The sequence below is a fragment of the Camelus ferus genome, chromosome 20 (assembly GCF_009834535.1).
Source record: "Camelus ferus isolate YT-003-E chromosome 20, BCGSAC_Cfer_1.0, whole genome shotgun sequence".
Lineage (NCBI taxonomy): Eukaryota > Metazoa > Chordata > Mammalia > Artiodactyla > Camelidae > Camelus > Camelus ferus.
This window is the reverse complement of record NC_045715.1, coordinates 24,627,401-24,651,809: the sequence shown is the minus strand read 5'-3', so window position 1 is coordinate 24,651,809 and position 24,409 is coordinate 24,627,401. Positions and strand designations below refer to the sequence as shown.

At 41.8% G+C, this 24,409-nt stretch overlaps 2 protein-coding genes across 6 annotated transcripts in view; both read left to right on the top strand.

Annotated features, from left to right (window-relative positions):
* The first annotated feature begins 3,260 nt into the window (after positions 1-3,260).
* On the top strand, positions 3,261-20,371 carry PPIL1 (peptidylprolyl isomerase like 1). Its single transcript, XM_006195295.3, has 4 exons — positions 3,261-3,570; positions 6,054-6,208; positions 18,530-18,598; positions 19,181-20,371. The coding sequence occupies exons 1-4, from the start codon at positions 3,515-3,517 to the stop codon at positions 19,399-19,401; spliced, it is 501 nt and encodes a 166-aa protein (XP_006195357.1). The 5' UTR covers positions 3,261-3,514; the 3' UTR covers positions 19,402-20,371.
* A 138-nt stretch (positions 20,372-20,509) lies between these two features.
* CPNE5 (copine 5) overlaps positions 20,510-24,409 on the top strand; it is a 99,481-nt gene continuing 95,581 nt past the window's right edge. For all 5 annotated transcript variants that reach the window (XM_032462962.1, XM_032462960.1, XM_032462966.1 and 2 more), the window contains exon 1: positions 20,510-23,182. In XM_032462962.1, coding sequence (XP_032318853.1) covers positions 23,136-23,182 — 47 coding nt within the window. In that variant the 5' untranslated portion in view covers positions 20,510-23,135. The remainder of the gene's footprint in view (positions 23,183-24,409) is intronic.

Sequence of the window (24,409 nt, the reverse complement as noted above, 5' to 3'; positions counted from 1 at the left end):
TCCGCCAGAAGCAGAAAGCGGGATGTCTGGGAGCAGGCGGGAACTATCGCGAGTTCTGGAGAGCCCGAGTTCTTGCGCCCCCTGGCGTCCTGTTAGTTCTTCTCGGTCCTCTTCAGTCCTTGCCGGGGTCTTTCCTTTACCTGCGCTAACACAGACTTCGTAGCTGAATTGATTCATTCAGGGAGTGAGTGTTGAGTCTCCTACTACGTACAGGCTGCGTACCGTAAAGGGGTGAGGGTGGGAGGGATACGTAAATGGTGGGCAGGCCCTTATCTTTGGGATCTAAAAGAGAGAAAGGCAAGCAAACAAGTCACTCAGATTTACACACGGCCCACTTAGTAAAGTTTATTGAGAGTTTACTCTGCGCCGGACATTACAAAGGACTTTACATTCGTGAAACAACGTCAACAACCCTCATTTGCGCTCATACCAAGCTGAGGTTTACGGAAAGGTTAAATTTCTCCCTGGGAGCTCTCTCTTGTTCAGGTTCTGGTCTGGTATAGGTCTTGTGTGAATGTTGAACTGAACACGACCAGGACATGGTCCCTAACATGGGTTGTTAACAATCAACTTGGTGAGAAGAAAATCTGACACAAGCAGCTAGACAACAATGGAAGGTGTCGCCGAATTAAAGACCAAGAAGAGAGAAGGGGAGAGCGTCTACTATAGACAGGAAGAGTAGAGAGGTTTTCTGAAGAAGCTGAAAGAAGGGCATGGGCGGGGTTTAGGAAGGCACTGCAAGGAAAAAGAACAGCTGGGGCAGAGATCTAAAATGGGAATGCTGATGCCACATTTAAGGAATTAATAAGAAAATAGTAGGAAATCAGGCTGGAGAAGTCAGTGAGGCATCAATAGTGAAGGACCTTCAAGTCTAGGCCAAGTGATTTCAGGACTTTAATAGGCAAAGGGAAACCATTTAACACTTCGTGGCAATAGCTTGTAGTATTTCAGGAGGAAGGCTTTGGCTGCTGCTGCTGTGTGTGTAAGATGGATTAATGGGGGAAAGCCAAAAGGCAGGGAATTCAGCAAAGGGACTTCTGAAAAAAATCCTGGTGTTAAAGGTCTGAAATAGCAGTGGGAATGGGAAGGAAGGGATACAATCTGGGGATCTTTGGAAAAAACAATCGACATGTCTTGATGATGTGTCACTTATACGGAGCAGAGAGAAAGAGGATGATCTTAAAGTTCCCAGCTAGAAAAATGTTTCTATAAACATTTACAATTTTGTTTTTAATAAAGGAAACTTACTCAGAAGACACATTAAGCTTAGATACAGAATAAATGAAGTTAAAGGACAAGCTATTGACAGATTCAATGGAACTATTAATCTAATAGTGAATTCAGAAAAGGAATCCAGGTCTTTTTGTCAACTTCTTCCTGAAGTCACTGACACCTAATGTTCTCTTGGGGACAAAAAGGACAACAAATACTGAGCCTCTTGAGGAAGGATTTTGGAATGAGCCAGCAAGACACTGTCTTATTCATATGTTAAACCCCAATTTGCCCCAAGCCTCCCAAGACATATAGTAAGGAACTACATAAGGTCCAGAGAAAGGCAACTCAGATAACAGACAGAATGGGCCAATAATGAAAACTCTTCCATCCAGCTGAAGGGTCATAATGAGGGTATGAACACAAGTGTTAAATTAATTAGACCTTACATTAGCACAGCACTCATTACTCTGAAATGTAATTTTCTTTATTCATTCAATGAAACCTAAGCATCCTATGTTAAGTCCTCTGCAAGAAGGGCACAGAGGGGAAGGAGGCCCAGTTACTCTCTCAAGGAGCTCACTGTCTAGTTTGACCTTTACAACTTTGTATACCCTTATTCCCACTTGGCAATTAAGGAAACTAGGATTGAACTGTGGTACTTTGAGCAAGTTATGTAATCTGTATAAGCCTTAGTTTCCTCAAAGTAGAAAGGGAACAGCAATATCTACTTTGCGTGGACTAAAGATTAAGCATTGTCAAAAGTTCAGAAATAAGCTATAAGGATATATTGCACAGCACAGGGAATACAGCCAATATTTTATAGTAACTATAAATGGAGAATAACAAAAGTTGTGAATCACTAGGTTGTACACATGAAACTTATATAATATTGTAAATTAACTATACCTCAATTTTTTAAAAGTTCAGAAATAGTAGAAGTAAAACATTGGTAAATTAGTAAAAGTTTATTGTGCACACACACACAATTTTTGCAAACTGGGAGCACTTAGAACATGGAATGAGGCTCAGAGGTATATTTTTACAAAGTAGCTTATATTGTGAGGAGGCAGTGGCTGTTTATTATTCACAGTGATTAGTTATAATACTAGTTTTCCTACTGATAGGGTATGGATTAAAAGTGGTTGCTTCACATTAATTTTGGGGAACAGTTTAAGTTTCATTTATGATTTTCAGAAGCATTAACAAGAAGTGGCCTAAGTTAAGTTTTGCTTGTTTTACAGAATAAGCTAAATTAAGTTTTACTCATATGAGTAAACTGGTTTGCTCAGGGAACTTTCAAGTCTGGGCTCCATTTGTGTTTGATTTTTAACAATGTCAAAGTACACAGTAGTGCTTAGCTAGATGCCTGGCACAAAGTAAGCATTCATTTAGCCATCGTTATTAAGTGGTGTGCAAAGCATTTACAATGTGTTTATTTACCCCATTTATTTCTTGTCCTACCTCCAAACCTCCTCATATTGCCTCTACTTTGCTTCTCTTTGATCCTGAGCAAACCCTCCTAATAACCTTGGGGCAGCATCTGTCCCAACCACAGTCACTCTAAGCCTTGCTCTAGCCCTGATCTATTTGATTTTCATTCTCTTGTCTCTCCCTTTTCTTATCTCTCATTTTCATCCCTGCCCTTCCCCCTCCTCTCTCCCCAGACTCTTTGCCTCTGGAGTCTAGAAGCTCTGATTAACTGTATGGCTATGGACAGATAAACAAGTCATTTAACTGTTGAGTCTAAGCTTTTACATCTGAAAAATGGGAATAACAACATCTAGTTTATAGGATTGTTTTCGGAGTAGATAAAATAATAAATGTTCAAGTGCTATGTAAATGTACAGCGCCTTACAAGCATTAGTTACCGGCATCTCTCATCTGTATTCACTCCCATTCTTCCTCCCCTTCGGTCCCTGCTTTGTTGCGGGACTAGGAAATTCTTCGCATTGAAGGTTAGGACTTAACTCCAATCGGAGTAAAGATTTGCTGGTTGTTCCCGCCTTCCACGCCTAAACGAACCACTCAGAGCGTCCGGAGAGTGGCGCGGTCTCTCTCCACTTGGAGACCACACCTAACAGAGCTTGCACTTTTCTCCGTCCTTGCAAACCTTAGTTTCCTCGCACCCCAAATTCCCGGCCTTGGAGGTGGGATCCTCCTCCTTCCTTGTCTCAACCCCTCAAATTTTGGCGTCGCTCGAGTTGAACGGCGGGAACCGGAAGTGTGCATCAGCGGCTGGTCTCCGGAGAATCGACGCCGGAAGTAGCAGCTGCCACAGGAGGATTCCGCCAGCTTTGATATGGCGGCGATCCCTCCGGACTCCTGGCAGCCGCCCAACGTATACCTGGAGACCAGGTGAGGGTCCGGCCGCTGGGGCTCGGCTGGCGTAGGCGACGCGGAGCCCAGGGTTAGCCGCGGGGCTGGGTTCCTGGCGCTGTTCCTCGGGAGGCCGACCTCCTCGTGGAGCCGCGACCGTGAGGACCGCCGGAGGCCTGAGTGGGGAGCTCCGCCGAGTCGAGCTCCGCCCTGACGCGCGCTGAGACCGTAGCTACAGCGGCCCGCTTGCCCTCCTCTCACCCCTCCGTTCTTTCATTCATTCATTCAACAAGCGTGTATTGAGTCTACAGGTGGGGACATAGGGTCTGAGGGTACAGAGGTGGATAAAACACATACAGCCTTGCCTTAAGAAGCTTTCAGTAGTGAAGGAGACAGATGTGTAAACATTAACGTTGTAAGTAGCACAGTTGTATAACCAGATTATTAGGAGGACACAGGAAGAAGCACATTTATTTCCCCCTATCAAAGGGTGATAATATTGAGCACCAAACAGCTAATGTCATGCCCCTGAGTGTAGCATCACATTTAATTTAATCCCCTTAGCAACTCAAATCGTGTAGGTACTATTTCACTTTCTCTCCAGTTTTAGCAGGAGAAATGCAAAATTGACAGATTAAATGGCTTGATTTAACCCACGTAGCTTGAAAGGGGAACCTCATTTGGAGCCTGGTCTGACTGCTTCAGATATGTTCTTGATTATGTTCTTTAGCCCCATTCATTCCATTGCCTCTTTGGGAAAAAAAATTTAATTGATCTTTCCAAAGTAGGACAAATAACCTTAAATAACTTCTTACTGTAACAATAGTATAAAATTGAAATTTTGTAGTCTGACCTTCAGGATGATTTTTTTAATCTAGCCTTTGCCTACCTCTCTGGCTACATCTGCCATTCTCATCTCAGTAAGCCAAAGTTCAGCCATCATCTCTCTAACGTTATTTTCTTCCCTGTGGTGCTTTCCACCAGAGCACAGTTCTCTCAGGTGCTGCTTTTGCCCACTTTCTTACATGGGAAAATTCTACTTCTTCAGGCCTCAACTTGAAAGTCTGTAATTTCTGGAATCACCTTTTAATTTTTTAAAATTACAAAATAAATAGGAACTTAAATCCAAGCAGCTGTAGAAATGTATAGAATAAGAAGTGAAAGCCACCCTTCTCTGTAAAAACATCATTAATAGTTGTTAGATGACCTTCCAGATCTTTTTCTATGTAGATAATAGACATCTCTCTTTTATGTTCTATTTTTAAGCAATAATACGATCATATAATCATACTGTATTTTTTTTTTCTGTAATTTTCTTTCTCTAACTAGTACATGCAGCCTTCCATAGTATGGATATTTCATATTTTTGTCATCCCCTCTTTGAAGGACATTTAAATTGCTTCTCGTTTTTGTTAGGATGAATACTGGAATGAACAGCCTCACATGTATTGTATCCTTAAGCACTAAGTTTTCCCATAGAATAGAAACTTTGAAGTTGAAATTGCTGCCAAAAAGTACGCACATTTCAAAATTGTGTAGATATTTTCTGATCACCATTCCAAAAAGTTATCCCCTGTATTTTAAAAATATCCACCAGAATGTAGCTTCATGAGAGGAAAAGCACTTAGAATCGTGTCTTGTGCAGAGTAATTGTTAATCCATGTTGAATGTTAGGAGTGTGAAGGATGAATTGCCAGTAGAAAGGCTTCTAAAAAGCTCTGTTCTAGCGCATACCACATATTTATAGAATGCTTACACCGCTTGGCCCTGGGTATTCAGGCTATCCAGAATTGACTCAATTCTCACATTCTTGGAGCTTAAAATCTAGGTGAGTGATGAAATGGAGGGGAAGGCACCTGTCCTAAGTCTTACTTCCTTTTTCTTAGCAGTACTTCAAGGGGAAAAGCGCTTAGCACACTGGGCAGCTATAAGGGTTAGAAGTAATCAGGTTTTGCCTTTGTTGCACCCTTCCTAAATACACACAAACTATACCTTTTTTTCCCATTGAATTTTTTTTATGAATAGATAGTAGTTTACATGACTCAAAAATATAAACATTTAAAAAAGATATTCACAGAAAACCTTTCTGTCTCTCATTTACCCAGTTTCTACCCCCCACCCAGAAACATGTTTGCATAAATAAATATGAATTCCCAATATTTTAATGTCCAACTTAAAAAAATTACAAATTAAGTGTAAGATTTTTTTCCCCCTAATTTAGGAGTTGGGGTTATATTGGTTTCCAATGATCAGTGATTTCATGTATACAAGGTATTAGAATTTTTGGTTGTCCACGGTTGTTTTGCCTTAAAGAAGTATCAGAAGCCCCTGCATGTTTTACTTAAAAGAGGTTTATGTTATTGGCATTGTGTTGTTTTCCTTTGCTGAGCATGAAATCTGATGGTTATCACAATCTCATAACTTACAAGCTTGAAAATGCAGAGTCCTAGAGCTGGCCCATAATGCTCCTGTCTGTTGTGGACTTGTTCTTGACTGGAGTCTACTGTCCTCTCCCCCTACAGCATGGGAATCATTGTGCTGGAGCTGTACTGGAAGCATGCTCCGAAGACCTGTAAGAACTTTGCTGAACTGGCTCGTCGAGGTTACTACAATGGCACCAAATTCCACAGAATCATCAAAGACTTTATGATCCAGGGAGGTGACCCAACAGGGACAGGTACAGTTAAGTCAGCATTAGTTTCTGTAGTCTCATTCTATCATAACCGGGTATAAGGCAGCCAGGGCCCTCTTCTGCGTACCAGGGAGTAGGTTAGTTGATTCTGGTGACTACTCCTGCCCTTGCTAACACACACTCTTCCCCAGACACACACTTGTGGAATTGACCAGAAACCAATTTTGACTTCTGGGCTTTACACAGTTTCTTGTAACTTCCATGTATTTCTTACTAAAAGCAAATAATATTTGCCTGAATTATAGTAATGCATTAGAGTAGTCTGGATAATCAGAAGTAAAGAAGGACATTTGTAATGTTTTGAGGAAAAGAAAATAGTAGATTCTTGATTTGAATTAATCAGTCAAAGAACCCACTATTTATTGAACCCACAAATTGATTCAAATTGCTCAACAAATATTGAGAACCAGCCTTGTGTCAGATATTTTTCTGAGCTCTAGGGATATGGCTGTGAGTGAAAAAAAAAAAAACAAAAAAACTTCCTACTCTCAATAAAGCAGGAAAAGGATGTGGGGATGTGATTTTAGTAGAAACGTCAGGGAACCTCTCTGAGAAGGTGTGATTGGAGCAGGGATCTGAAGGAATTGAAGGAATGAACCTTTTGACTTGGGGAAGAACATTCCTGGTGGAGGGAAGAGTACACCCAGAGGCCATGAGGCAGGAGCCTATGTAGGTGATCATGTAGGACCTTGTAGGGCATGGCAGAGACTTTGAATTTTATTCTGAATAAGATGGGAGCTGTTGGAAGGTTTTGAGCAAACGAGGGACATGATCTGACTTAGGCTTTAAAAAGATCACTCTGGCTGCTGTTTGGAAAATAGATGTAGGGGCAAAAATGAGAGCTGGGAAGCAGTTAGGAGGCGGCTGCTGTTGTCCAGTCTAGACATATGTGGTTGGATAGATTGATAGTAGAGATAGTGTTGAGAAGTGACTGGATTCAGGTTATGTTTTGATAGAAATGGAGTCAATGGGATTTGTTGAGGTTAGGTTGGGGTAGGGGTAAGCGTGTGAGAGAGAGAGAGATGGTCAAGGATGACTTCAAGGTTTTTGACTTGAATTTAGTGAAATGGGGAAGGCTGAGAGAAGAGCATATTTGGAAGGGGAACATCAAGAATTTGGTTTTGGACACATTACATTTGAAATACTTGTCAGATCTTCCATTAGATATTTTGAGTAAATTATGAGATGTGAGTGTGTAGGTCATGGAAAGGTCTGGGATGGAGGTATGAATTTGGGTGGGATTTATTAGTGAAATTGGTACATGACAACATTTCTAAGTTTCACGGCCCCTTGCTTCTCAGTCTGCATTTTCTCTGCTAATTCCTACTCCTGCTCTTTTGCCTTTAAATAAACTTGGTTCTTTCTGTGACAGTCTGTTTTCAGTCTTTTTCTTCTTTGTTGTTCCCAGTTGTCCTTTATCCTTTATGACCAAGAGGCATTCAGTTTTTTTCAATATATATGGACACGTTTTAAAATACAGAATATAGAAGAAAGTTCAAGAAAGACCAAAAAAAAAAAAAAAAAAATCACTCATAAGTATACCTCCTAAAGATTCCTAAGTATCATCAACTATTCTGCCAATATCCTACCTCTAGAATAATGGTGGCCATTATTCTAGACATCTTTTTTTTCAGATACCTATTAAAAGGATGGATAACCAGCTAGATGGAAATAATGTCATGCTATGTCATTCATGTTATTGTTTTTAAAACAAAAAGTGTTGTATTTAATTTTGTATATTTAATGGGTAAATTGACTTCCTGCTATGAAAGATAAAGAAATTAGTACTTAAATTTCTACCCATTCCTTTTGTTTAGGAAAAGTTTGGTTTTGCCTGCCTACTGTGTTAGGGAAAAACCAGTTCTTCCCTCTTGAGTTTCTCCTTTACATGCTCACACAGTACATTTCACTTCTGACACTTCTGGTCACCAAATGTATAGAAGTGTTTTTACCCACAAACAATTCCCTGAGACATCAGCTGGGTTTGATTAATTTGCTAGAGCAGGTCACAGAACTCAGGAAAACCTAAATACTTACTTTCGTTTACCAAGTTTATTAAAGGATATGGTAAAGTGTACAAATGAACGGAGATGCTTCAGGTTAGGTCTGGGAGGGTGCCAAGAATAGAACTTCTGTTGCCATGGAGTTGGGGTGTATCACCCTCCCTGTGTGGATGTGTTTGTCCGCTTTGAAACTCTACAGCCCTATACTGTTGGGATTTTATGGAGGCTTCCTTGTGTAGGCATGATCCATTTTAGCTCCATTTCTGGCCCTTCTCCCCTCCTTCCCTCTTTGGAGAAGGGCATGAGGCAGGCACTCAAGATTCCAAGCTTCTGATCATGCCTTGATCTTCCTGATGACCAGCCCCCATCCAGGAGTCCACTCAGAGTCACCTCATTAGAATAAAAGATGCTCCTAGTGCTCTATCACTTAGGAATTGATAAGGTTTTCAGGAGCCCTGTGTGAGGGATAGGGTCAAAGACAAAATATTAGAACAAAAGATACTCCTAGTGTTCTTATCACTTAGGAAATTATAAGCATTTTAGAGGCTCTGTGTTAGGAACCAGGGGCAGTTTATATATATATATAAAATCATTTTTTTCCCTATTATCTTGCACCTGTCCTCTCTCCCTTGCTCCCAATTTTTTGTTGTTACTTTATTTTTCCTTATCAGAGTTTATAGCATTTTCCATTCTACACCCATGAGCCCCTCAGCTACAGTGTGAGTTCTATGGTTCAGAGGGTTTGGTGCTCACCACTAGGCTTTTCTGTTCATCAGTTCTAGAGGGCAGAATTTCTTGTTGAGTGGTTTTTATTGCAAGGGCTGGAGGATGTTAATTTTCAAACTCAACCATGTTTGAGAATTTCTGCCTGTTACCCTTATAGTTGAAAAAGACCAACTGGGTATACTGTTCTTGGGCCAGACTAATTCCCTCAGATCTTTTTAGACATTTCTGCTCCATTGCCTTCTGATTTTGAACATGGCTTTGGAGAATATTGAAGCCAGATTTACTTCTTCCTTCAATTCAGGGAAAATTTTTTTATTTGTATTTCTGAATATTTCTCTGTTATACTTAACGGATTTTCTATTTCAGGAAATAGTTATTCTTTGTTTCATCACCTTTGTCTTCCATATATCTGTCACATTTCTTTTGAGTAAGTGAGGTGATGGTTTTCTATTTTTTCCTGCATCCGTTGAAATAATCTCAGACCTTTACTCTGTGCCTTATTCAATTTTGAGTCATGTCTATTCTGTTCTTTGCTGCTCTAATTTATTTATTAGTGCTGTCTTGGTGTCATTTGACTCTCAATCTGTTTCCTTAACTCTGCAATCTTTTCACCTTATTCCACTGATTTATTATCCTGTCTTTGAGCTCTTGTTTTCTTGGATTCTTATTTCTGTTGAAGCATCTGTAGCTTGAAACAGCCACAGAAAAGCCCTTCTTGGATATATTTTCTCTCTTTCTTTCTTTCCATTTGTTGTGTATGTTTGCATAGTCTCCGTGCCATTTCTTGTCATCTTATCCACTCTTAGTGTTGGCTTTACCTTTTATTTGCTCGGGTACAGTGCAAGTGAATTGTCTTTGTCACTCTCCCTGCCTGTGTGGGGGCCAGTTATCTTCCCCATCCCAAATGCTGGGTTGCTTTCTCTCCATTTTATTCTATCCTGACAAGGGTGTGGGAGAAAACACCAGCTCAGCTCATGCTGAGTGAGCTCCTGTGGGAGGGCTAGCTTCTGTTCTGTTTTCCCAGACTCCATTAAAGCCATGTCCCAGGGCCCCTTCCCCTGCTGGTGGTGTCCCTCTACCCCAACCTCAAGCCCTGGGTAGCTCTTGAGTTTAGCGGTAGCAGAGGAAAAATATCCTCATACCTTTTTTTCATTTTCACCTGGATTTCTATAAAAGAAGACATATTAATGAGAGAAAAGCATACAGGTTTACTTAATATAAGGTCTACATGACATCAGAGCCTTTAAAAGGAAATGAGGACCTGAAGAAGGGGTTACCCTGAGCATTTTTATGCCAGGTTTGATGAAGAGTGGGAAGTCGTGGGAAAATATGATAGAACAAAAGGGATATGAGTATGAGCTCAGTGTAGTAAAACTAGGGAGACTTAGCAAGGCTTGTTCATTCATATTCCTCCTGGTGTCCCTCTGTCTTGAAGGTGGGGATGTTCCTTTCCTCTGGGTATATGGAGGGCACCTACCACATGAGGGTCTTATGATCACTTCAGGAGAAGGTCAGAAAATCCTTCCTGCACCTGCCGTTTCTCAGATTCCTTCAACTTGAAATACTCACATGCCACAGTTCCCTGTTTTAGAGCAGCACATCCTGGTCCCATTATGGCCCAGTGCTCCTCCACCCCACTAAGTTGGCCAGTGCTGTTAGCCTGACCTGCCACTCCTGAGCACCTGTGGTGTGTGGGCTTCTGCCTTCAAGGGCTTCTCCTTAACTTTTTCAGGGCTGTTCACCCACTCTCCTTGTTGGCTTCTCAGAATTGGAGGGTATTTGTGAGAATTCTCTGGGTGACACTCCTTTCCTGATTACTACTTTTAGGGAGTGCAGGCAGAAGAAATCCCTTATTTCTTCCCTTGACTGACTTTTCAGAATCTTTGGAATAAGTTTGTCTCCCTTTTGTTGTTTGGTTGTTTCTGATAAATTTTTGGCTTTGAAAGAAATTGAATTTTTTGTGTTTGCTTCATCAAGTATTAGGGGAGGCAGAGTCTAGTTCTGCTTCATTCCATTTTATTTTTCTGAAAATGTCCTGTCAACACTTTGATGTACTTCTTTCCTGTCTTCTTCCTCTCTCATTGTTGGTATGAGATAAAATTTTAATTCATAACACCAGTGACCTGAGAGAGTCCTTGATTAGTGTATGAGAATTGGAAGTGACTCAGATATGAGAACTCATGTCAGAGCTTCCCTGTATTTTTGTAGTTAGTTTGCAGCCTTTCATAATGTCACATTTCCATGATGTAATTTTAATGAAATTGAATTACTCAAAAGATTTCCAAATAATTGCATTCAGCCTCAAGTGTAATGAGTGATTGAGCCAAGCCTACTGGCAGGCCTGTGGTGGAAGGCAAACAGGAGTTAGGCCCTTCTGGATCACTAGTATGGACTTCTAGCTGATTAGGTAACACAGTTTTTGCTGAATATCTCAGATAAACAGCATGTGGTATCCTGGGCTCTTCAGCAGGTTGATGCATCATATCCATCCCCAGCTGTCCCTCAGTCTTACTACTCTGGAACTATTCTTTCCATGGTCTTTCTGATACACCTTTGCCAGATATTTTCTCAATTCAAATATCTTTGACTTCCTGCTTCATTTTAATCCATTTTTCTTCTTTTAAGTTTCCTTTATTGTAATAACTATGCTGGCTCTTTCCTCAGCCCTCTGGATATCTTTTATCTGTTTCTACTAACTTCTTCTCTTTCTCCCCTTCCTATGAGACATGGCATCCTATCAAGCTCTTCCTTTCACTTCTTGCTTTGCACTTAGCTGCCGTGATTGTGGTGATTAATTACATGCTGATTATGCTGTGCATCATCCTCACTCTGATTTCATCTCTCCTCTTAGAAGCCCCAGGAACACCTGAAATTTAATGTGTTGAACAGCAAGCGCATTGTTAATTTTATGCATTTGATGAATATTTGCTAAGAATCTCCTGGGTATCCAGTGCTATTCTAAGGCCTGTCAGGAGTATTTAAGCGTTAGAAACCAAGGCATTTTTCTTTTCCTTGCAGAGCTCCCTGCCCTACCAGGAAGACAAGGTATTCATTATAAGAAACGACTCGTTAGTAATAATATAATAAATATGCAAATACATGGAGGTACTCTATGAATTATGTATATAACATAGATTGGAATAATTTATAATAAGAGGAAAAGTACAATGGAGTGGGATTACAGAATGGGATGGTGGCATATTTTGAGGTGGGCCTTGAAGGAAATGTAGAATTTTAACTCTTGAGAGGACAGGGAAGGGCATTTTAGATTTAGAAAGAAAAATGAGTACAGAGCAGAGACACAAATGACAGAGGCATGTAGGGTGTAAAGGAATGCCCACCACACCAGGTGTCGTGTCTCACTCTGGACTGACTCTGTGACATAACCCAACCAGCTTTTCCTGCCCAGAACAAATGCATAAAATGTGATTGCTAAGGCCACCAAACTGCGTGTTTAGGGGATGGTAAAGGAGGAGCAGTTTGAGGCAGTGTGTGCAGAGTAGTAGGAGACAGCATGGGGCCAGTTCATAGAGGCTCCCAGATAGGAGTTCAGGTTTGATCTAACGTCATTCAGAGACTATTTGGGACTCTTGAGTCTGGGCTAAGAAAAATATGAGGACATTTAATCCAGCCATGGTATATGCCAATGTAATGTAGCATCGAGGTGAACAGAGAGTTTTGAAGCTCACTGGGCTTGAGGTTGGTTCTTGGCTTCACATGAATATTTATTAGATGTAGATAAGTTGTATAACCTTCCTGAACCTTCTTATCTATAAATGGGGAATGTGGTTATAAGCGCCTCATGGGTTTGTTGTGAGTAGTAAACGAGTAAGTGTTTGTAAAATGGTCAGCACAGGCTTGACACAAAATAGGAGCTCAAAAAAATGTGGTTGTTTATTATTTATTTTGGTTGTTAATCAATTTAGCAAATGTCTGTTAGACTCATGCCATAGTCCAGGCATTGTTCTAAGAGCTGGAGATATAATAATGAATAAGAAAGCCCTGTGGCACTCTTATTGTAATGTGAGAGAGACAGTGAAGAAATAGATACATAATATACTGTCCGGTCATGCATGACAAATGATATGGAAAAAATAATACATAAGGGGATAGAGCAGGGATTCTCAGCTTTGGCAGTATTGATATTTTGGGCTGGGTGATTCTTTGTTGTGGGGGCTGTCCTGTGCATTGTAAGATGTTTAGCTGCAGCTCTGACCTCTACCTCCTAGCTGCCAGTTGAAACTCTCAGAAGAACTCAAGAACTCTCTTTTGACAACCAAAAATGTCTTCACTTATTGTTCAGTGTCCCCAGGGGGACAGAGTCACCCCTAGTTGAGAATCACTGGGATGGAGAGTGAAGGAAGTGCTTTTTGGATAGTGTGATTAGGGGAGACCTCTCTGATAAGGAGGCATTTGAGCAGATCTCTGAATAAACTGAAATTGTGAGTCATGAGACTGTCAGGGGCAAGGACAATACAGAGGGAACAGCAATCAGAGGTCCTAGACGAGAATGTGCTCTGCCAGTATGGCCAGAGCAGGTGAGTGAAGGGGAGAGTGGCAGGAGGTATGAGAGCACCAGATCATGGAAACTCTTGTAAGTTGTGGTGAAGACTTTGGATTTTGTCCTAAGTGAGATGAAGTGTCACTGGAGGATTTTGAGCGGAGGACTGCCATGATGAGACTTGTTTTAAAAGGATCTCTGTGGCTTCCACGTGGTGAAGAGACTGGTACGGAAAGTGGGAGGCAAAGCTGGAAACAGGGAACACCAACTAGAAGCTTTCGTTGTTAAAGCTAGAGTTTGTTGTAGTTTGGACTACAGTGACAGTGGTTCTATTGGTTCTGATCCTCCGGGAAGCATGTGCCAAGACAGAGTTAGATATTCAAGAGATTTACTGGGGTAACACCTGTGAAAGATAAAGTGGTGAGGGAGCAAAGGTTGGAAGGGGAAGTATCCGCACATCAGTGCAGGTCTAACCCCTGTGAAAGAGAAGAGGAGAAGGAGCCAGTGGGGGAAGATGAAGAGCTGCCAGTAAGGTGGGACTACAAGAAGGGTGACCTTAGCTGTCAGGAGCTGCTCGTGGATCAGGCAAGGTGATACCTGAGGATTGAGCATTGGATTTAACAACGTGGTGATACAGATGACTTTGACAAGAGCAGTTTCAGTGGAGTGGTGAGGGCAAACATCTGAATGGAGAGCATTCAAGAGGCAGGAGAAGAAGTGGAATGAAGTTTTCCTGGGAATGGATGCAGAGAAATAGCAGGATACTTGGAGACAAAGTGGGTTGTTTTTTTTTTTTTTTTCCAAAATGGGAAAGAGTAATACCATATTTTTATGCTGATAAGAATGATCCAGCAGAAAGAAAAATTGATGCAGGAGAGGGGAAAATTGTAGTTGTAAAGTTCCTTAAAGGTGAGTGGGATTGATTAGTATGTGGTGATGGGATAGCCATTTGAACAAGTTACTTATACAGCATATTAATAAGGGAAGAAGGAAGGTAAGTGGGTAGAAATGTAGGGAGGAAAGTGGATTTGGTGGTGAGAAGATGTGAGAGTTCTCTTCCTTTTTCTCAGTGACATAAGAAGCAAAGCTATCCCCAGAGAGCAAGGAGCAGCGAGGGAGTGGTAGAGGTTTGAAGACAGAGGGACTGGGATAAACGCAGGCAGCCTGGCTCCCCAGGTGGACTATTGGTCATGACCTACAGTAGCCTTTCGTGGAAAATACTCATGTTATTTCTGTTAAAGGGGGCTCATCATCACTGATACTACTGTGTTTGCTTCATGTTATACACTACATGGTTTCCATACATTGTCTCATTTGATTCTCATAATAGTCCTATGAGACATGGGTACTACTGCTATTCCTACTTTACAGTCAAGGAACTGGTGCTTAGAGAGGGTAAGTATCTTGCTTAAGTGGTGGAGTGGGACTGAAATTTAGATCTCTCTGACCCCAAAGGCAAGTGAGAAAGAGGGAACTCCTGTCTTAAGAACTACAGAGCTTCCTGGAGAACCATAGTCTGTTTCCTGTGTTAGATTTGGTACCATTTGCCCTGGTAATTCAGTAGCAGCTCCACTAGTCAGTTCCCCTTTCCTACTGTTACTAACAAAGTGATTGTATCAATTTGGGATGCTTTTGGCTACAAGTAGCAGAAAACTCAACCACAGAGGCTTAAACAAAGAGAGCTTTTGTTTTTCTCACAGAACAAAATGTCTGGAGGTAAGCAGTTGCAGGCATTAATTCAGCTGCCCAGCAAAGTTGTTAGGGACCCAGGCTTGCTATGTCTTTCCACTCCATTGTTCTCACTGTGTTGGCCTTTGATCTCAAACTTCTCTTATGATTGTAGGATGGCTGCTACTCCTGACATCACCTCTGCTTTCAAAGAAGGAAGATGAGGAAAGAGCTATGGGTGAAAGACAAAGGAGTCTGTTTGTGCCTTCTTATCAGAAAAAGAAACTATTTGCAAAAGCATTAACTTCACAAAGGATTAGTATCCAGAATAACCCAAATATATAATATGTATGAATTTTAAAACATCAGACCACTCAGTAGAGAAGTGGTTGTTGACGGGAGGAAAGCAAAATAGCCAGTGAACATGCAATCATGCACAACTTCAGGGAAACGGAACACCACAAGAGATCTGACACCTTTCAGACTGACAGATGTTAGAAAGCCTGGCAAAAGGACCTAGATCTGTAAGAGTGAAAGTGAGGGCATTGTGGGTGGGGGTGCGCATTGGTACCACTTCTGGCAAAATATTCTGGGAAATCTAGTTAATGGTGAAATGTTCATAAACTGTGAGCCTGCATATCCCCCATGAGATATAGTTTCTTAGAGCTCCTGCACTTGAGTTTGGGAGGCAGTGTAAGCATGGTTTATGATAGCCAAAATATCCATCACAAGGAGAAAAGATAAGATTGTATTGTAATCATACAGCAGAATAAATACTACAGAGAGCTGCATGGGACAAAATGGATGAATATCCCTTATAATGGTGAACAAAAAAAAGCTAGTTGCAGAAGAATACATTGTGTATAATAATACCATTTATATAAACCCCAAAACATGCAAAACAATTAATACTTTTTTTAGGGATGCATACATATGTAATAGAAAAGAAAGTGCACAGAAACGACAAACTCCTGATCAGAATGGTGGTTACCTGAGAGGAAAATATGATCCTTCGAAGCAATTGTTAGCTCTTGGGAGAGTGGCGGAGTCAGGAAGGGATGTAGAGGTGTGTGTGTCTGGGGTCTTCAGCTGGATTGGCCACAATTTATTTCTTGAGGGGAGGGTGCACAGTTGTTTGTCATATTACTCTTTGTATCTTTTAATGTCTGAAATATTCAGCATATCAGGAGAGGATGAAAAAGTAAAAGAAGTTTGAGGATAGAGTTTAGAAAACAGGCCTGTGCCTGTCTCCATTGTATCTATACTAGCAGAGGCACACAGCATATTTTTTACTGCAGTTTCCCAGTTGTTGGCTTTATAAGTGATCATTGGCATCTGTGTCACCTGCTTTGCACCAGAGAACTCTTTAATCACTCCCTGTCCCCCTACCATTTTTCCCCTATTCCACATGCCCAAAGGAATGTTTTGATTGGAATTATTTGTCTTTCTGACATTTTGCTGCAAACCCTACTGAGTTGAATTAGGTTATGAAATGATAACATATTATGAGTAAATGGTGCCTTAGAGGCCCAAACTACTTGCAGTTGGTCAGACTATGCCTAGTGAGTAAAAAAGGGCCTCCATGCCCTTTCCTTTCATCTCCTGATTATTTAAAACCCCAGACTTCTAAAACCCCAGTCGAGTGACTCTTGACTGGCCTATCCTGTAATCCTCTTTCTGTTTATGGTGCCATTTATGTGATGGGTTTCAGTTCCTAGAGGGCAGGGGTCTTGAGGTTCTGGCAGACCTTGGCTTGCAAGAATCGTACTTCCAAGACTAAGCCTGTGGACTGACAGCACACTTCTGAATTTCATCCTCAGCGTGCTCACTCTCTAAAGGCCTGGGTGTAGGGCTTGACCTTGGTTTGCCCCCACAGCCCTCTCTGTCCTGTCTCATCTTCAGCCCTAGCACTTCCACTAACCACCCCCTACCCAGGCTCAGGCAGGAACCTTGACTATAGTCAGAGGGAACATATTGGTTATATAATTGCTATTTGGAGGTACACTGGCAAGTTGGAATTTTTGGAATGGATTTTTTACATAGTTTGGTGCTCAGTAATTTTCCAGAAGGATAGGTAGCCGGGGCCAGGTGGGAGGTTTCCCCAAGTCTGTTAGGATTCATCCCCATTCCTCTTTGCATGAAAACAGTGTTTTCTTCCTGAACCGGGGGCAGTGACAGGCTCCCTGTGGTGGAGCATCCTAAAAGATAAAGCAAAGGATTTTTTACCATGGAAACACCTTACCCAGGCCCAGGGGCCTCTGGGGGTGGACATGGTGCTTTAACATGCTACTTTCACAGCAGGCTGTAAAAGGAGGTGAGCTCTAGGCTGTTCCCTGGCTGCCAGGCAAGCACAGTGCTAATAAATCCAGTGTTCACTTTGTTCCAGGCTGTTTTGTCTTGGCTGGTCAATTTAGAGAAACCAAACTAGTTCAACAAGGCATATGGTTGACTAAATAATAGATTAGGAGAGTTATCTCCTGTTAGGACATATTTTTCCTGTGGGAAAATCATATTTAGCGTATTTTTCTCTACCAACAAAACCTGGGTTTTTGGCACAGCAGGAGTGTGGATTCTTGTGGACATAATATAAATAACATGTGGTGGGGATGTTGCAAACAAAACATTCCCAATGCCGTGTTTCTTTTTATTCGTCTTACAGTACACTGCCCCTCCTCTCAATGAATTCTGCCTACCGTTATATTATTCTTCCTGCCACATTGCCACTTACCACTATCCCTGTTTCTCCTTAAGCTAGATATCTATGACTTAAATGAATTTTATTTTCCTTCATTTGGGTTAAGATGAAGCAAAATAAATAGCAAACATCAAATAGGTTTTGATTCTTATGCCATCTCTGATCCATTAAAACTAGTTGCCTGGAGTTCTGGGTTGGTAAGAATTCTGAGGCCAATGTAAGCTCAGCAGGGAAGAATGCTGATTGATTAGCGATGTCTGTGGTGTGTGCAGGGTTAGGGCTTCGGGCACTCCTATCTAAAGCACTCATAAACATGTGAAAAATTAAGAGACTGCTTAACACATCTCCAGCAATGAATAGTGGTTATTTGTAGATGGTTAGATTACAGGGGACTTTAATGTTCCTTTGATAATGTTCTATGTTTTCTACATTTTTGACAGTGAACGTGTATTACTTTAATAAGCAGGAAAAAATCACTCAGCATTATTTTGAAAAGAAACATCTTAACTAAATGAAACCAGTGATTTGAAAGTGCTCTGTCAGTGCTTGATTCTGCTGCTGGGCTGTGTAGTTAAAATGTACTTATTAGCAGAGGTCTTACTGCCTTTTCCTTTCCTGAACTCCAAAAAAAATACTTTGACCCTGGGCCATGGCTCTTAGTGTGAGGTTGAATGTAGGACTGGCTGATTGGTTTCTCATCTTCTAACTGGCAGGTCGAGGTGGTGCATCTATCTATGGCAAGCAATTTGAAGATGAACTTCATCCAGACTTGAAATTCACAGGTACGTATATATTCTGGGTAGACTGGGTAGGAAAAGGGAATGGGTTTTAAAAGCTCATTCTTTTGGCTGTGATTCAAGGTGAATGCCTGACACCGTGGCATGGTGCCCTGTAGCTACCCAGCTGAGGCGCCACAAAGAGCCGTGGCAGATGAGAGAAAGCAGCGCCTCTCAGAATCCCGAGAGAGTCAGAGTGCTGATCTGAGTGATCTCGACTCTAACTACCTGTTGAATGCTGCTGCTATAAACCATAAGAAAGCAAAAGCTTTCTCAAAGAAACAGAGGAGACCTTCCTGGATTTTTGAGGGGAATTAGGAACATGGTCCAGTGGTTAGTGGGTATCATCATGGATAGAAGCTAAGGAGTAGCTGAAAACAAGGAAGATGAGGCCATCAGGGTAGTGGGGTAGTTAACCTTTGTGCTTCGGCAGAGAGACTGCCCTGAGGGGAAGGTTATCAGGTCAGTGGTTGGTGATAGAGGCCAGAACAAAATCTGGCTTCCTTTTATTTCTAGGCTGGTGTAGAGCTCCAGCCTGGGGCTCTGAGGGTTATTTATACTCTTTTCTCTCTTTCTTTTTCCCTCCAGGGGCTGGAATTCTTGCAATGGCCAATGCAGGGCCAGATACCAACGGTAGCCAGTTCTTTGTGACCCTAGCTCCCACCCAGTGGCTTGACGGGAAACATACCATTTTTGGCCGTGTGTGCCAGGGTATAGGAATGGTGAATCGAGTAGGAATGGTGGAAACAAACTCCCAAGACCGCCCCGTGGACGATGTGAAGATCATTAAGGCATACCCTTCTGGGTAGACTTGCTGCTCTCTTGGGCACACCCAGGTCTTCTGAGATGACCCCAGCGAACCAAATTCCAGATGACCTAGAATGACACGTAACTCTAAACTTCATTTTGGCCTTGCAGATTGTGGCGCTGAGGAGGCCTGGGGTCTTGGGTGAGTTAGAGATGGAAGTGTATTTTAATAGGATACTTCTTTTGTGGTCCCCAGTGCCTGCGTTAACAGAGCATTTGCAGAGATGTCCATTTATGATCCTTCACGGGTTACTGCTCACTGCAAATGACTCATACTGCTCCTTCTTGTGGTATCTGCTCTGTGTACTTGAAACTAAGTGAAGCCAACTCTGTCATTCCATAGTGCCTAATCAACCTCTTCTTGTGGAAATTTATATTCTGGTCTACACTGCAGTTTGGTGGCTGACAGCCACAGAATTCAAAACAAGTAGTGTCTATCAGCTGTCTTAACTGTGTGCGCCCCCCGTTTCAGTCTCTTGCATTTATTCTTCCAGGGGTTGTATGCATCTCTATATATTTTCCCTCTCAAAACCAGAACATCAACACTGCTGTTTCTGGCACTTAGACATCCCACGCAAAGCCACATTGAATTTTTGCCAAATGAAAAATGCATCCAACAATCAAGTTTCTAAGAAGGTGTCAAGTGGGGAATGATAATGTGTAATAATCGAGAAATGAATTTATTAAAAAGAAGCAGAAGCATTGACCATTTTTTTCCCTAGGAAGGAGTAGAAATCTGTAGTGAGCATAAGGGCAGACTATGAATTCTCCTTAAAAAGCAGTATTCTCATAAAGGAGAAGCACCACTTGAATTTTTTAAATCTAGGACTTTAAAGAAACTAGATAAGAGATTTTATATGGGTTTTTTTTTAATTTTTCTGATTTTTTAGGGAGGGGGTGGTTAGAGAAAGGAAGTTAATACCTATGTAATATGTAGAAAATTCCAAAATAAAATGCCATTGATGGCTGAAATCACTGCTGTGGTCTGATTTTAAATATTTTAGGGGTAATTAGTTTTATTATTTATTTTTAGAGAAGGTATTGGGGATTGAACCCAGGACCTAGTGCATGCCAAGCATGCACTCTACCACTTGAGCTGTAGCCTCCCCCTGTTTTTAAATATTGTAGGAGGTTCTGATAGCCATTTTAACCTCTGAACCGTCTCAAGTAGTGTTGCAGGGCTCATTTTCAAATTTTCACACCATTTTAGGTTTGTGGGTCTCCAGTGGGCTTCTTCCATTCAAGAGCAGGTTTGACTTTTAAAAGGCAGTATCAAAAAATAAATAAATAAATAAAAGGCAGTACCAAAGAAAGAAGTTAAGTGACAATTGATTAACATTTCTCAGTGAGGGGAAAGCCACTATAGATTAACCAGATGGATGTGCTGAGAGACTGGAACCATTCCCTGAACTTGCAAGAGATATGCCTGCATGTCATTATGGGCCCAGAGGCAATATATGTTGTGGTGTTTGCTTTCTTAAATGAGTTATCTCCTTGATTGAAAAGGAGATTGTAGATTAATGTTCCTTCTTACCACTCTACACATTTTGGAAATGGTGATTTACTTTATGGAATGGCCAAACAAGATTCTGTTCTCCAAGCCTTCCTCATATTCAGCCTCTTTCTCCATTCTTCTCTCTTTTTCCCTAACAACAAAAAAGCAAAACCTAATAACAAACTATGTAAATGATTTGTAACTTCCCAGAGATAGTTTTGAGGTGCAAAGTCCTGGTCTGAGAAAGTAGAAATACATTTCCTTCAGCCTGGACTGGGTGGACATAGTTGGATCCCCCTCTAGGAGCAAGGAGTAAGACACCCCTTGACTCACCTCTCAGAATTATAATCCTGAAAATCCCTTTCACCCAGGTAATGGGAGTGGTATAAATGTATTATTGCTACTTTGAGAAGCAAAGAAGGTTGTGAGCCACACAGGCACAGTTCCTTGTTTCTAGATAAGTACACCAAATGTATGCCAAAGTGATCATACATGCAAGCATATGCCAGTTTTCATAAAGGATGTCACCTCAAAGAGTAAAACTTGAATTGTTTCGCAATTTCTAGTGATTCTGCCAGTTAGCCAGAGATGTAAAAATTCTCGATTCTTTATAAAGGGAGCTTGCGTAAAAGGAATCCTGGTGGATCCTTTTGTTATATGAGTGCCCATACTCTCTCAGGGTAAGTACGATTAGGACAAGTCTCATAAAAGTGGGATGTGCTTGGGCACAGATAGCTTATTGCAGTCACAGCTCAAATAGATCAGTGGCTTATACAATGAGTTTGTAACTTAGATGGAGATTAATGAAGGTAGGTTGTGGGACCATCAGAGCTAATCAAGGAGTAGGAAAGATACAGTTTTGGTGGGAAGGGTAGGAGAGTCTGGACTTTTTGGAGAAGGCTTGAACTTGAAAGTAGATAAGCCAATGAAAGAAGCTTTCAAATGAGTGCCCATGGGTTGGGTAAGAAGTTTGGTTCCCAGACTGTAAAGTGCATGGCCCCCAAGTACCCTAGCCCAGGGCTTCTCACACTTTGCCTACACAAGAATCACTGGGGAGCCTGCTAGAAAGCAGAGCCAGATTCAGCATCCAGCCAGAGATTCTGTTTCTAACCAGCTCCCAGAAGAAGGTGACTGCTGGTCCAGACTGTTGGTCAGTAACACTGAGTTAGTGAGATCCTAGAGTTCAAGTTTGTCCAACAGGAAATTGGTGGAGGTGGTTCCTAAGAGCACAGAGGAGTCAGGACCATAACCTTTTCTTCTGCCTCCTAGACCAGTCTTGGAAGAGTGAAGGGATTTAAAGCATAGGATGAACTTTATCAGCTTTTGACTTTGACTGCTAAGATGAAGCTTTAAGAAACAGTGCCCTTCTGCCTTCCATTCCCACTTTAATACACCATGGACATCAGACCATGTGTGACACAGATCCTATGTGGGCACCAGGGTGCGTAAGATGATATGGTTTAGTAGACATCACAGAAATGCAGGGGAGGCATCAGCAATTATGATATTGAAGGAAAAGGGCTCTGTAACCAAACTGTCAGAATTCAGAACCCAGCTTCACTGCTTAGCAGCAGTGTGATGAGTTAGTTTTTTAATCTCAGTTCCTTAGTTTCCTCAACTATAAAATGAGGATAACGGTCCTAACCTCATAAGGCTATTGTGAAGATTAAATGAGCTAGAGCAGGTATTTAGATCAGGGACTAGCATTTAGGAAACAGCTGTTGTTATTACCTGTGGCCCTTGAAGCCACCACTTACCTCTCCTGCCTCTTCATCCCAGTGTTTCAGTGGCCTGTCCTTGCACACTTATTCCTCCCACTGGGCTCGCCTCTGAGAGCAAAAGCCCTTGTCTTATTCCCCTCTGGGAGTCCCCTCAGCACCTTATGCAGTTCTTTGAGGTTATTGCTGAATGAATCAAATTTTAAAAATGTTCTCTGTCAGGAAAAGATTGAGATCCATTTGTAGGGATAGCTTTACCCCAAGTCTCCAAGCCCTGGCTTTAGCTGGTATGGCAGCAAAGCCTTTCCACTAAGCCCTCTGGAAGTCCTCAGCTTGATTTATTTTTGGATTGTGTTTCCAGAATATGTCAAAATAGCTTTCCCTGCACAAGTGAAATGATTCCTACCAATCTGAGCCGTGACTGTGGCCCCTTCTGGCACTACATTCTTGCGACGTGTGGAGGAGGAAACGTTGAAAAGCACATTTGTTTAAGTGACGGAGTTTACTGCCTACAAAGTACTTCATGGCCTTGGAGCCCTGTTGCCTACAGAGCAGATTACTATTCTTAAGGTAAATATGAGGATAAGGGATCTTCCAGTAACATTTTTTTTTTTAACAGATGAAAGAGAAGCAAAGTGTAGGGGAAGAAAACATGTTAGTGTCTCATTCTAAGGCCAGCTTGATCTGATTTTGATATTGAGTCCTTGTTCTTCCAGATAGGTAATTCATGATCCCTAATTGCATGTGAAACCACAGATGACCAGTATGGGGCAAAGGTTTGTGGACAGTGAGATGTCAGCTTTTGTGTGACCTTGGATGACTCCCTTTACCTCTGGAATTCAGCTTCCTCATCAAGCGAAGATCAGAACTAGGTCTCTATTAGCCCTCAATTTCTGAATCTAGGTCATTCTGAGAAGATTCCTTTAGCTGCCAAGTTTCCATTTAGCATGCTGTTTTGGAAATTTGCCACTAGAGGCCACTGTGAATACAGTTTAGTCTTGCAGCTTCTTCAAAAGGCAGAAGCCTACCAATGCCTTTCATGATTCTAAGCCAGGCCTGCCATCCCTTGGATGTGGAAGGCCAGCAACTGTGGAGACTGCATGGGACCAGAGTTGAGAGATCAGCCTGGCACTGAACAGGTCTAGGAAGGCACTCTTTTGGCACAGGCCTGCCAGCCCTCTTTCTTGCTTCCTTGACTAGATGGAGAAGCCCTCTGTATGGCAGGGTTGGGTGAGGCCCTATGCCTGGGGCCCAATTCCCTCTTAGCCACTTAATATTCCACTTTACAGTTGAATTTATTCATTCAGCAAGTAATTTTGGAGCCCCTCTTTTGGGCCCAGCAGTAGCAAATGTTTTTGTAGAATCAGAGTCAACCAGAAGGAACCTTAGAAGAAAACAAAAAGCTATTGTTGCCCTTTCTCTATTCTGTGGTTTGTGGAAACTTCTTTTATGTATTTTTCTCTTAATCCCCAAAACCATCCTCTGAGATTGGCATTATGATCCCCACTTGCACACAAGAAGACTGAGGACCAAAGGCACGTAGTACAAAACTGTGTACAGGGGGAATGAATGGATGGAGTAAAGGGCCCAGGGTTGCATGGTTAGTAAAAGGCAGGGCTAGGGCATGAACTTAGGAACTTCTGATCCCAAGGTCAGCCCTTTTATCTCCACCTTTGACATACAGAGAAGGAGGATGAGGTGCAGAAAAAGAATGATCTGGTTGCAGGACAGGGGCTAGGACCTGAATCTCCTACCTTGCAGGCTGGGCTGTCCAATCTGACCGCTCCACCCTAGAGC

Excerpts from the sequence above, each read along its gene's own strand:
- PPIL1 (XM_006195295.3), top strand. The coding sequence starts at position 3,515 with ATGGCGGCGATCCCTCCGGACTCCTGGCAGCCGCCCAACGTATACCTG. Across the intron at positions 3,571-6,053 it reads AACGTATACCTGGAGACCAG|CATGGGAATCATTGTGCTGG; the intron begins GTGAGGGTCCGG and ends CTCCCCCTACAG. Across the intron at positions 18,599-19,180 it reads TCCAGACTTGAAATTCACAG|GGGCTGGAATTCTTGCAATG; the intron begins GTACGTATATAT and ends TTTTCCCTCCAG.